This window comes from Vollenhovia emeryi, unplaced genomic scaffold (assembly GCF_000949405.1).
Source record: "Vollenhovia emeryi isolate VEMERY1.0 unplaced genomic scaffold, V.emery_V1.0 DF939375.1, whole genome shotgun sequence".
Taxonomy (NCBI): Eukaryota; Metazoa; Arthropoda; class Insecta; order Hymenoptera; family Formicidae; genus Vollenhovia; species Vollenhovia emeryi.
This window is the reverse complement of record NW_011966991.1, coordinates 62026-76013: the sequence shown is the minus strand read 5'-3', so window position 1 is coordinate 76013 and position 13988 is coordinate 62026. Positions and strand designations below refer to the sequence as shown.

The 13988-nt window shown below is 36.3% G+C and overlaps 1 protein-coding gene across 1 annotated transcript in view; it reads right to left on the bottom strand.

Moving 5' to 3' along the window:
• Nucleotides 1-3083: 3083 nt before the first annotated feature.
• Nucleotides 3084-13988, bottom strand: part of LOC105558151 (mannosyl-oligosaccharide alpha-1,2-mannosidase) — a 16760-nt gene continuing 5855 nt past the window's right edge. Inside the window, exons 2-6 of the mRNA XM_012005695.1 lie at nt 10521-10734; nt 6298-6522; nt 5808-6013; nt 4881-5075; nt 3084-4395 (exon numbers count right to left, since the gene is read on the bottom strand). Of these exons, the coding sequence (XP_011861085.1) occupies nt 4270-4395; nt 4881-5075; nt 5808-6013; nt 6298-6522; nt 10521-10734 (966 nt within the window). The 3' untranslated portion in view covers nt 3084-4269. The remainder of the gene's footprint in view (nt 4396-4880; nt 5076-5807; nt 6014-6297; nt 6523-10520; nt 10735-13988) is intronic.

The following is a 13988-nucleotide window of genomic DNA, read 5'->3' as shown; positions in this document are numbered from 1 at the left end:
CCGTTTGATTAACAAGAATCTACTTCATAAGGTACTATTATGAGAATTCGTTAGAGCATAGTAATTCACTTAGGAGATTATAAGCTATTTCACGATCGACAAATAAATCTTGATGCAGCATCGCTGTAATTAACACAATCGGCGATAATCTCTCGAGATACAGTTTTTATTACATCTATAATTATACGTCTTGCTTTACAAGGTGAACAAAATTCGTAAAGTTTCTATATCATGCTTGTAAAACTACACGGAGAGACTTTCTTCTCAAAAGTTATCCCGAAAATCATGTAATCGTGGGACATTTCGGCATTTCGAAGAATTTTATAAAAGTTTTTCAATGTTTTACCATATATTTCTAGTAGAATGTATGGTAACATTAAAAAAAACCCTCATAAAGGTGTCCAAAATGCCACGTTGTGCCACGATTACATGATTTTCAGAGTAAACTTTAAGAGAAAATTCTCTCTGTGATACTGTATATAATAAATTATATCTGCCACGAGTCAATACTGATTCTCAAAAGTGAGAGAAACTTTTGGGGAATGGAAATCAATATTGAAATATGCAATATAACGTATTATCAATATTTATTTATTTCACTGATCATGACAAAGTAATAATTACGTAAAGCTGTTAAAAGTAAAACCCCGTTATCACTAGATTGTATATCATATTTACAAGTATAGTTTGCATCTGACAAAACTTTTTATGTGACATATTTTTCTCTTCTTTAATATATATATATGTGTGTGTATTTTCATATATATATAAATATATATATATTTATATTGTCCCATATATGCTTATATCGGATTCAATATGTATATATATATATATACTTTTTCTTTTGTGGCGCGTAGTCCTCGCTCATTGTACAAAGATCAGGCGAGTTAAGCTAAGGTTTAGTTCTTTTTATCTTCTCTCTTTCCCTTTCTCTCGTTATCGCTCAAATAAACAAACTGTAAGCGCCATCACTGACATAAGAAAAGATTATTGTACCCAAAACCCCGTTCAGTGAAGTAGTCCAAGTAAAATACTCTAGTTAACAATAAATTATTAAATATCTATTCACAAATGTATGTATAGGCTATCATTATTACTATCATCGTCATCGCCGGACACTGCCATTCTCGCCGTTATTCTCGATGTTATTATCACTATTTTTACATACACACCGCCTAGAGCTTACTGTACTTTGTGTGTGTTATCGATGCGGGGGCCGTTTGTGAGATTTTATGATGAATTTGAAGAATTGCGGGGTATTGAAACGGAGTATTTTGAAATGATAGTCATCTATAGATTGCCATAAACATCTACGGTGTACTTTATCACAAGTAACCATCGAGTAACTACAAAAGTTCATCATAAAATCTGATTAATTTTCAGTAATTTATTCTAGTTATCAACAACGGATGATTATCTTGTGGTACCAATTGGATCTTATGTTACAAAATGAATTTTTTTTTTCTATTATGAAAGATTCTTCTCGGATATTGAGATATTGAGATATTGTACATCGTTTTGCGAATCATTTCTCGAGCGAGTTACACCGATGGTTAACTAATCGTAATTCATCTACGATAGTCAATATGCAGAAAATAGTCTACGTACAGAATATACTATTTTAGAAAGGTGCTATTTTTAATGTAATGTCATTTAATGTTTCGGATTTTGTCCCTTTCTGGGCCGTAGTCTTACGTTACGATTGGAAAATGAAGGCTTAATCATCGACGATTGACATTGATCAGTTTGGTGCAACTCTTCTCTAGATTCTCTTAACATGGATGCTTGCCAAAATAATATTGACTTCTAGTAAGCATCAGGACAGAGCCTCTTGGAGGCCCGACGTGAAACGAAAAACGACAACATGATTATTATCAACTGTCACGCTTTGAAATTCAACGCATAATCGCGCAAATTTTATTTCGCTAGCCACTTCGCCTCATTCGGACACGCAAGGGTGAATGTTTACACGCGCGCTTGTACATGTGTATATCTCATAATATAAATCTTCCTATTTGTCTGCCTCTTTGTCTAACTGTGTGTGCGTGTGTGTGTGTGTGTGTGTGTGTGTACGTGTGTGTATGTATTTTTTATTTCGCGCCTGAAGATGACGTTTCGAAGTTTCGCCTTTGGAACCTCATCTTCCTGGAAAACGTAGCGCGATAACTCTGGACTATGTATACATTAAGTAACTTTCCGGCCATTCTTATCAACGAGTGCGATGCTGATTGTTTGGAAATTCAATAAGAGACACCACGAAATTCACTGAAGGAGAACGCCTTACAAAAAAAAAAACGCTTTACAAAAGCTCACTCGCCAGATGGACTCGTAAAACATCAGAGTATCTTTGCGATAAAAACGGTCGTTATCGCTGAAAAGATCTCTTGCAGCCGCAATTACAATTGTAAGACCGACCCTGAACACTGCGAAAACGCGTATCATTGTGACATATGCTACCGCTTATAATTGTTTGTCGCTGGATATTGCAGAATCAATTTGGACGAATCAATTCTTACAAGCGCTATACAATTATATGGTGTTTCCTCTACAATCCCACTCTATATCTCGCACTCCTCGTATAGAATATGACTTTCTTGTAATCGTTATATACACGTCTCTACTCTCTCATTATAGACTTTGCTAGTTAATCGTTTCGCTAGTTAACCGCTTTACAACTACGATATTCGACTGACTTGCAATGATGATCGGCCATCGTTGCGAACGCGCGACCGCATTCGTACGTTCGGTCCGCACCCTCTTCGGGTTTCCTCTTTATTTCGTTCTATTTCGATTAGCTCGCCATACAAAAAGCACGCACGCTCGCACCGCAATCGTGAGAATGACAGTTTGGTTTGTGTACTTTCTCCTCTTTTCCTTTGTTAAAAAATTCTGGAGAGATTGAACTCGAGGATTACAAAATTGTTGGATGGTCAAAATCTTTTTGAGGGACATCGATAAAAAACGGGGAAAGAGACGCGCGTTAAATGTTAGTGTTACAAAACGTTGCACGGGACGTTTTTTTTTTAAAAACGGTGGTTCAACAATTTATCGCTATTTTCCTCTGTTCTTTTTTGCTTTTGTTTTTTTTGTTTTTGATTGACTGACAGTTTCATTTTCGAAGTTTTACAAAACAAGTTCATATCGATATTTGGTGCCGACGCACAACTTATCCTCATTCGGCTATTTGAAAGCAATTCACGCGTTTCAATTAACAATGTTAATTCGTCAAATTCGTACGCAATATAACTCGTCAAAATTTAACGCTTGAAAGGATATTCACAAAGATACTTGCAACATTATACACAAATTCGCATTATCAACATTTTAATTTACTAATTCAATTAATGTTTCTTCTTCTAATATACAACGTGGTATAATTTCCAGTCTTAATGACGCCTTGTCGCGTCTTTCTGGCAGAGTTATACGTGTCCAGAGTAACTATTGACGAAAAAGAAAGGAACGCGGCTATACTTCAGCGATTACCCTGCCGTGATCTTTAGAGAATGTTAAAAATGTTAACGTTATTAATATACATGTAAGTGTAAAATATAGATCGCTTTGCGTTGCGGCTGGAAAAGGAAATGGGCGAAGCATTCACATTCTCGCAACATGCTTTTCTATTTTCTCGTAGCTCTCTCGCTCGTTCTCTCATTCTCACTTTCTTTATTTTTGCTATTTACAAACGTGGCTTAAATAACGTTCGTTAACATTTTCATCCTTTTTCTCACTCTCATTCTCCTCGCGCTCTTTCTTTCTCTCATTCTCTCTTACTCTCTGATTTGTTCTCCCTTTCGTTTACCTAAAATAATTATTTTAATTTAAAATGTGTCGTTCGCTCTAAGCGCGATCGAAGGGCAGCCTAATTCTTCTTCGTCCTCTTCATTAATTCGCAGATTTATTGTGTTACACAATGGGTCAAAATCGGAATAGATCGCGCACAAATAACATTATTTTTCTAAATTTAACGCTTTTCAGATACCAAATAAGAAAATAGAGGAACAGAAAGTGCATTTTCGTTTTGTCGCACAAATGTTTTCGCTATCGACACAGCATTACGTAGAAAGAACTAGCGAAAAAGCGCTCCGTTAATTCCAAGTGAATTTCTTCAGTCTTCTGTCACTAATTAATTCCGATCCACTGTGTATCATCATATTATATAAATATATATATACACACATGTGTATATAATATTTATATATCTGTCGGTTCTATCACTGCCGAACGATAATTGTCAGAATCGTTCAATCTGTCGTAAACTCGTCCGGTTTATAAAGAAGAGGGAGCTGGGCGGTACAGAGGACTGCCCTTGATAGGAAGCACATGAGCCTCGGAGTTGAATACCCAGTCATCCAGACTTATGAGATCGTCGTCGCTGAAGAGCAAATAGAGATACTGGAAAAAGACAAAATATTTTCACATTTTATATTTTCATACCTATATATTGTTATACTTTCGTATAATATACGTATATTTTCATTAACTCTCCTCTCTTTCTCTCGCGTAATCTATTGATTAAATCTTAAATAATATTCTTCATCGGAATGTTTCTTTATCGAATATTATATCTGTTTCTTTTTTGTCTCTATAAATACGCTGATTAAAAATAAAGTTTATGATACGATATTAACGAAATACTTTAATATTCTATCGTAAATTAATTTGCAGAAGCATTAATTTATAAAAACAAAATATATAAATTGTACAAGAAACAAGAGAAGAATTGTACAACGTAGTGTCAATCGAAGCGTTATGTTGCACACGTTAAATATAAATTTGAGATATACCGCCGTTGCCGAAAAGGAGTAAATATTAAAGGTTTAAGTCAGTCTTTAAGAGAAGTGTAAACCAAATCGAAACGATGTTTCGTTTCTCCTTACCTTCAATGTTTCAGCAAAGAAGTAACTTTGTTGGACGTCGTCTTTCGCCGAGTCGACTAAGTAAACATTGTTAAGTCCCGTGAATCCTCCGGGAACCCGACAATGCTTCTCCAATGCTTGAACCGCTTCCCAACCCCATTCGCGATATTTTGGATCCTTTGTTAACCGCCACATTATGAAGTAGGATTCGAAGGTCTGCGGAAAAGTATATCTCGTTTTATTCCATCCAATAAATTATGTCGACCTTCTTATAAGGAAACGAAGCATTGAGTTTTATATTATTCTGTAAATTTCTGGTAGAATTACAAGCGTTATAACTAAAATAATTAAATTTAATACTTAATTAAAAAGAGAAAATATGCGGGAAACTTATAGTCAACCCAACTGGCTAGTTATTTCATTTATAGTTTATCACACAACGTTTCGACCCTATTTTTTGGGTCCTTTTCAAGTGGTACTGCAAATCAACAACAACGTAATTGTGAAATAATGTAAGTTAATAAGTAAAACGACTAAAAGTTAAGCAACGCACCTAAGTCAGTCATCGTCGTCGAAAAAGATCCCCCAAAAAATAGGGTCGAAACGTTGTGCAATAAAGTAATAAAATAACTAGCCAGTTGGGCTGACTACAAGTTTCCCGTCTCAATTTTTAATCATTACTGGTGACAATAGGCAAACTCTCCTTTCTTTAAGTAAATTCTTAGATTTGCGAAAGATTACTTTTGAAAACTTTAATTTCATTTGAAGTAAATTTTTCCAAGGGTTCTTCGCGGTTAAAAACGATTTCGAACAGTAAAATAATTTTTCAGTACGGCAATCTTTCTCTCTCCCCCCTTCAGAGGAGACGAAGGATGAACGTAGTTGCGATAAAGATACTTAATCAATTAGCGCTGCTCTTGCATTGAGATGAAAACATGGACGACTTACCTCCGGTCGTAGAATGTAATATTTTTCGCCGTTCTTTAAGCTCCTAGCCTCGTTGCCTTCGATAAAGTGGAAAGCTTCGGGGCCAAGTTTTGTAGCGCTCCTGTCATACGATTCGTGACACGTGTTGGTCAAACCAGCGGCGATGTTCATGTATTTTTCAGACAGCTCGTTTTCCAGAGTTTTTGCCCCCAGAGCGAACATACCGCCTACAAAGCCATGATAACGTTATTGACGAGTTCCTATTTATTTGTTGAATTGATCGTTTATGTTGATACAAGAAAATAAAATAATTCCGTCTTGACGATAAAGCTTGAAATGAGTAAATGATTTTTACAACTATATCATAAACTTTAACGATTAATCATTTAACGGAGTATTTGTAATTAGATTATTTAACGACAATGCATCCGAGTATCGACATTGCTCAAGTTTGACAATTACGATGTAAAAATAATAGTAATTACATTAATAATGCACGTGCAAAACTTACCGGCGAAGCAAGCCAAGTGGCCCATTTTATGCTCCAGCCTGTCGTATTTTAAATCCGACACGTATACAAGTTTGCCAGGAGATGTCTTGATCATGTGCTCGGTTATAGCCGCTACAGCATCGTCATACATTTCACGTGCCTCGACGTCGTCCTTGCCCGACTGGATCCAAGCTTTCAGTAGGTACTCATAGAAACTGTCGCCGAGTCCACCGAGCGACATATGATCTGCAATTCCCACGAAAACGTTTCTGTCGTAAATAAATTTCATGCGAATTCCAAGAGAGTTCACGACATATTGTCCTCAGAAATTATTAGGCGAGGCCCACTATATCTCTTTTTCATTTACAAATTCTTTAACAAATTCTTTTGCCTCCGATATAATTTCTAAACGAATATGTTAGCCCGCTAAAAACTTGTATTATGCACAATTAAAGAATAAAAAGTCTTTTATTTTTAAATTGACAAAAGAGAACTTGAATTCGATCAAAGAATAAGAGAATGAAAGAAAAGTATTGAGAATCTGGGTTATTACATCGTCTCATTATATTCTTTTTAAGTTGAAGAAAAAAATGCATACATATTAAAATATTTAAAAAATATATAAACGTTTTGACACACGTGAAAGGAAACTTTTAAATACAAATAACAAGATTTGCTTTTCTCCCCATTAAAAAGTCTCTAATGCACCAGTTACTTTTATTTTCCATTCCTTTCATGTTAAAGCGAAATTAAAGGCTTGCGGGTGAGGGGAGGGGGGGGGGACCGACTCGTTTTGCAAGATAAAACGGCTGTTCGACTGCTCTAAAAGAGATACCGCTTTAAAACGGATAGCAACGGTAATCGCTGCGAGATAAAGGAATGCTGGAAGAATCTTTTCCCCGGAAAAGAGGGGTTTGTTCTCGGCGCTACTTCGATCACGTTTGAGGCGGGCGAAACAAAGGGCACATTTCTTGATATCTACTGGGTTAATTCCTGGATGCCTTGGGCTAAGAGCACGGTACCCATTTTATGTGAGATTTGCGATGAAAGGATGTACGGATTCGCTTTATCTCCCCGATCGCTACTTCGTCGGGAACATTATCGTAAGAACGTTATCGTACGAGAGTGCATGAAGGCTAGTCGTGCTACGTGAGCTTTATAGGCTTCGAACGAATGTTATTTATAATTTGAAAATGACAAACGTTTCGCACGCTGATTTTTATTTTGCAAAGGGAGACAGCGCGTTATATATTTGTTAGGAAAAAGCCAATAATGTATTGATGTCTACTGGTTACACTCAGAAAGAGAGGCGCTCGAGCAAACAAGATCGACGATGTTCTCGTTCAGGAAGATATAAAGGTTTCACCAAACAAATTATGTACCGACGTGACAATAAATTTTGTCAATGAATTCGTATTGAGTATTGATAATTATTATAGCAGTACAATATTTGACGTATTAACTATATAAAGCTTGTTCGGTTCATTATACAGGGTGTCCAGTAATTACCGTGTTACCCCTCGTGGACAGGTAGAGCGGATTAAAGTGAATAGAAAAGTCCTTTGTCGATTTTACGAATTCCTTAATAATTAACGGGCAATTAATTAATAAAGATCTGCGAACGAGTGTGCATCCGCGCGATTCAGCGACGAGAGACTAATTATTAGTAATTCCGTATATGAATACGTTTGATCGAAACATCAGTTCTGACCATTCGAGCAATGCTCTCTTTTTTTTGGTGTACTTACAATACACGGCGCCCGCCAGAGCGAAACCGTGAAAAATGTGGGAGGGGCGTGCGGTGAGACTAGATACCGAACGGTTTGGATGATACATCCCCGAGGATCTCGTCATACGTACAATAAGAAGGCACGCAGACGCAGGGGATTTAGGAGGTGGAGGATGATAAATGCGATATTCAAGATCGGCTATGGCGAAGACGGCGCCGACGCCGCGACGCTGCGGTGCAGCATCTTTTCGCGAGGCGACATGAGCCGACGCTTGCGATACGAAACGGCGAGGAGAAAAACAAGGCGACCAAGAAGTTGTACGGCTCTTTCACCTCGCGACTGTGCAACAGAAAACCATTTTCACGGTGTAAAATCTATGGCTATCGGATTAAAAAACTATTTCGAGCATGTACTACACGTCCGAAAATGTGTTAAATGTAAAATTATAATAATGAGTCATAACACACAGATGCATTTGTGTCGACTCAACGTTGCACAGTCGAAGACATACATAACGATTTTTTTTTTGGAGACGTTGATCGTGAATTCAAATGTGAAAATGACAATTAAAGGAGATACTATTGTATCTTCGGTCGGACTGGATCTTGATAGTCTAATAATAACATTTCTGCTTGAATTTTATATACTTTTTCAAACTTAGCAAATTGCGCGCGGATTCGTCGGTCTTGAAACAGGGCTAGTTTTGAAACTGTAAAATCGCGTATGTTTTGAAACTGTAAAATCGCGTATGTAATAATTGGTTTAACTTTTGAAGCATCCCTTTTAAATCATCCTAAAGAAATAGAATTCATAAGGCTCTGACGTGGGAATCACGAGTACAAAGTAATAAAGGATATAAGAGCCAAGACAGGATGTTAGTGTCTAAATGATTTTAATTTTTAAATTTGTTGCGAAAAATTTACCTCAGCCAGGGTTTGAACCTGGACCTCCCTATCGCTATGCGGGCGTTTCTCATCGGTGGTCGAATTGATGAGAGGGAGGTCCAGGTTCAAACCCTGGCTGAGGTAAATTTTTCGCAACAAATTTAAAAATTAAAATCATTTAGACACTAACATCCTGTCTTGGCTCTTATAATCCTTTATTACTTTGCATTCGTTATAAAGAATTTATTGCGAAGAATATTTCACCCTAGCCAAGGTTTTAAACTCCTGGACCTCCCCACAATCTGTGACGGTGTTTTTCAGTTCAATCACTGAGGCACGCGATGGTATTTATCGCAATAAATATTTAGAAGAATGTCTCGTTTCAGGCGACATGAATAAATAATAATATTGTTGCATCAGCGTCGATACGGGCTCGTTGGATCAAACGCAATCGTGAAGAAGTTGCGAAGCTTTCCCATAACAACGAGCCGCTGTTATTAAAACGGCTAAGAAGATTTGTAGCCGAGCTGTCAAGCCGGTCAGACGTATTGTCTTTTCTCTCCGCTGTATTTGTCTGATAATAAATTAGTTCTTTCCAACGAGCTAAGCCTGGCTATTTCGGAGAGCGCGAACGCGGATGTGTGCGCGGGGACACGAACGGTGCGCGACACACAAGCGTCTCCCGGGTCTCCCAGCAATATTAAGTGAAATTAGACCGATATGAATCTTACAATTAAATGGAAAAGATGCCATCTTCATCTCTGTGAAGTTATTACTTAAAAAATTATTTTTTTTCCGAGAGTTCTGCATAGATTCGCAATAGCTCCAGAGTTCCTGATAGTTTTAAGAAATAGTTCTGGCCATTAAAGGCATGAAAATGAATTTAAAAAATGTGAAAATGTTGCTGCCAGATGATTACACAAAAGTAATGGTAATGAGGATAAAACAATTAATTCTGCGATGCAGAAACGAATTCTGTATGTATAATACATATAACGAACAATATAGACGCAATTTTGTACATCTTCGAAATATATTCCTTTGCACCTGAATGGTTCGTAAATAATTTTCTAAACAAATGATGTGCCCGGTATGGATATCGCTCATTCGCTGCAACAATAACGTAAGTTGAAAAATAAAGTTTCGCAGAAAATGAATTTAAATGTTTCGAATGCTTTCGCAAATTTCGTAATGTTAATTTTAAATGTAATTTTAGTATTTTATAATAACTGATTGTAAAAGGAACAAGAATTTATTGCGATGAATATTTCAGCCAAGGTTTTCAACTCCTAGACCTTCTTGCAATCTGTGACGGGTGTGTTTGCCAATTCAATCACTGAGGCACGTGATGATATTTATCGTAATAAATATTAAGATGAATGTCTTGTTTCAGGCGACGTGAATAAACGATATTGTTTCGTCCGCGTGTATAGTATCTAGCTATGTATTAGCTCTTTATTAAGTGTGTTGAATTCTCATCGCATTCTTTTGTAAACGTCTCAAAAATGTTAATGTTTAAGTTACGTCGTTGCTGGAGCAAATTGGAATAATATATTTACGAATATTAATAAAAGAATCTTGGACGTAAATATATAGTAAATGTAACGCCGATTATTCAGATTTCACTTACGTTGACCCCATTTTCCTGTTCTCGGATGGATATAATTTGGATATAGACCCTTCGGCTTGTCCAGGCTCTTCAGGACCTTCCTTACATTCTCAACTTTGCTCTTGAACACTGGATTATTCGTTATATCGCTCAAGTAGGTAAACTCGAGATGCATCGTCCCGATTTCGGATAAAATACTGCAGCCGCTGCTCGCCCAACCGTAATTCTTGCTGGCCTGAAAAATAAGCGCAAGTTTCTAGCTAGAACACATTGCGAGATATAAAATGTTCAAAGTAATAAACGGATAGGTCAAGTATGATAACATTCTGGAAAATTACACTATATTTAGACAGTAGAATAGTGTAATATGAAATATTTTGCTATGACAAGAGAGGAAAACGATAAAATAAAAAATATCGACTTGTGTCACAATTTTGTTTTAACTATATACATATAATATATAATATATATTACAAATTTATTAATTTATAATACATAATACGTCTAACATATTAAAGAAATCTGAAATGTGATTCTACAATAATTTATATTTTGCAAGAAAATTTATTGGATCCATTTCTTTAGAATTTATGAAAAGCAAATAGATCGTAATACAAATGGTATAATCCATGAGAGCAGGCAGAATATGCTAATTCTTTATGAATAGGATCATGATATTAAGAATAATATGAAAATTTTATGGAATAAAATCTGATGCGGTTTTAAGTAATCAAAAGCCATTGTTGGAACGTTGAAAACCCAAAGAAACGAAGAGGTAATCTGTTCATCGGATATCGTCCGAATACTGTAACGAGGATTTGGGTAGATGAAGTTTCGGTGGGAAAAGCATAATCGCTTTATAATTTAATCTAGCCAATTAACTTGCTCGCTATAATTTCACCGCGATAAGATAGACGAGTATGCGGGGACGTAGCGTTTGCATGTCTTTTGTTGTAAAAAATAAGAGAATTACATTTTTCATTGCTATAATATCGTAGTACTTGTAGCAAGTTATTAAAATATCTCTTTTTTTCATGTATAATTCTCTTTTTTTTAAAAAAAGAGATGTTACCAGCGTGAATGTCGTTAATATCGAACAGTTGAGGCCTCTTTTCCGCGATGCCGATTAGTTTTCTCGAAGCGTGGCGTGCTTTACATCTCTTTTAGATTCGTAGTAAATGAAGATTTGCAATTTAGAAATATACATTTGTATACACCAACTATTGAGGTAAAATCTCTAATCTTAGTAATTAGAATTTAAGTAACAACGATTTTTGTTTCGAAACATTTTCTCGATTGAACAGAACTGATCGTTAATTTAATCAATACCAATAAGTCCGCGGAATAATACGCAAAACGTAGCAACAGTCACGGAACAAAGTAATGTACAATAAAATATTAAGTACGGAATTTTCCATTGCGTAGGCAGGCCAACGAATTCTCAACGTTTTTTTCTTGTTTTTCACTCGGCGCGGCATCGTACGACGATTAAGCGGGCCAACGAATCCTCAACGTTTTTTTGTTGTTTTTCCACTCGGCGCGGTGACGTACGACGTTTTTGCATGCCATCGTGTACCTGAAGGTCGCCGCGTTCTCACTCGCTCGCCGAACGTCGAGCCGGCAGGCAGTGGCGAGAGTCGCTCCGTGCGTGCTATTACTTTTGCGTTATCGGTTTCCAAGACTCGATCGCGACGAATGTAGGGATAAAACGCTATCGATTTGTACACCTTTATCAGTAACGAGTAACGTTCCTCGATTATTAAGTTCCTACAACTTGTAATGAGAAACTAATTGCGTGTTGAGGCGACGGCTCTTTATCAACGTACATAGGTATTTCACGAGACTAACTCATCTAAAATATGAATGTGAACCGTGGTACTTTGTCGCGGTTACATCACGTTTACGCACCACGCTTTTAATTATCTATCGATTTCGTGTAATCCGTTCTATTTTCGGGAAAACAGAGAAACTTGTGCGTGAAATTTGTGTGTGATTTCGGCGTTCGCGCTGTAATTCGCTCTGTCGTTTTTCACTATTTCGTGCGTTTCGCGGTATCTCACATCGCGTACGGGAGTGCCGTTTCGCGCGATCGATGATTTTTGCGAGTGAGTGTTGTGTCGGTGCAACAAGGAAATCTGAGAGGAGGAGGAGGCCGAGGAGGCATCGGGCAACGGCGGAGAAATGGTGAGGTAAGTGTCTTATATTTTTATGTTATTTGCTACTTGTGCAAAATCTGTTCTCTGTTTTTATTTTATTTATTCAAATGATTCGAACGAGAATTCGAATAAGTGTTAGAGACAAAACCATACGTAGAAAATTTTGTGAGTTTATATTTAAAACGAAGACTTTTTCAGTATTCTATATAATTATTTTAATAAATACCTATTTTACAAAATGTAAAATATAAAGTATATTTAATATAATGTTTTAATAATTTCGATTTTACGTAATCAGTCTATAATAATCATATACTTATTTGTATTGTTACAGTTTAACACATATAATTAGCGATGTACAACTCTGCTGTTGCGAATCGTATCAGTGAGTGATAAATTACTTTTTATTTTAAATTGACGTTGCGCATACAATTACTTTTTTGCATGTATACAAATTCTTAAAAATATACAATGCCCAACTACAAATTGCGCGCGCGAAGCGCGCATTTTGTCCTGTCCTCCTATATAAAAAAAGGCATATTAAGTCGATAGTCGAAAGTCTCGAAGTATAGTTGTCGTTTTTCTGAGATGCTAATTGGTCGTCTCGCTTGTGCGATACGACATGCTTCAGTCGTGTTATTTGCAGCTGTCATACCATGCGAATTCTTAGATAGAGCAAATAGCGCGCGCTTGTGTTATCTAGTATTATAAAAAAATATATGTAACTGATGCGCAACAAGCGACAAATTTTTGGAACTTTTATTGTAGACATATTTGCATTTAGATATTTGTTTAAATTGACAGTTGCAAAAGCATCTAAAAAATACTATAGCATATTATTTTTTTCAATGCATGAAAAGGAAGAGAATGAAACGGTCTCGAGTAAAACAGTCAGACAGCCTAATAAAAAAGCATATGAAATTTGCGCAACCGAGATAAGCATGTTTCACCATTCTTTTATGCCAATCCAAATTAATGGAAAATTATGATGTACTGCACGGAAATAGACATTCAATAATTAGTTGCGCCCACGAAAAATAGCAATTGTAAAGTTACCAAGTAGAATCAGTCGGCACGCATACGTTGTGTCGTGATTAAATCTCAGTTCTTTCCATTTCTTATTTCCTTGTACTCTCGACACTTGCATGTGAGTTGATTTTTTTTCGATAAGACTGCTTGTCAGACTCAATTGCTACTACACGCCATTTACTACACAATCAATTTATCTACAGTTATAAATTATTTAACTAATATACTTGAGATAATTTATAGAAGCACTTCAATTATTACTTCTTCTATTCTTTGCATTTTTTAAATTTTATTTGCGACTATG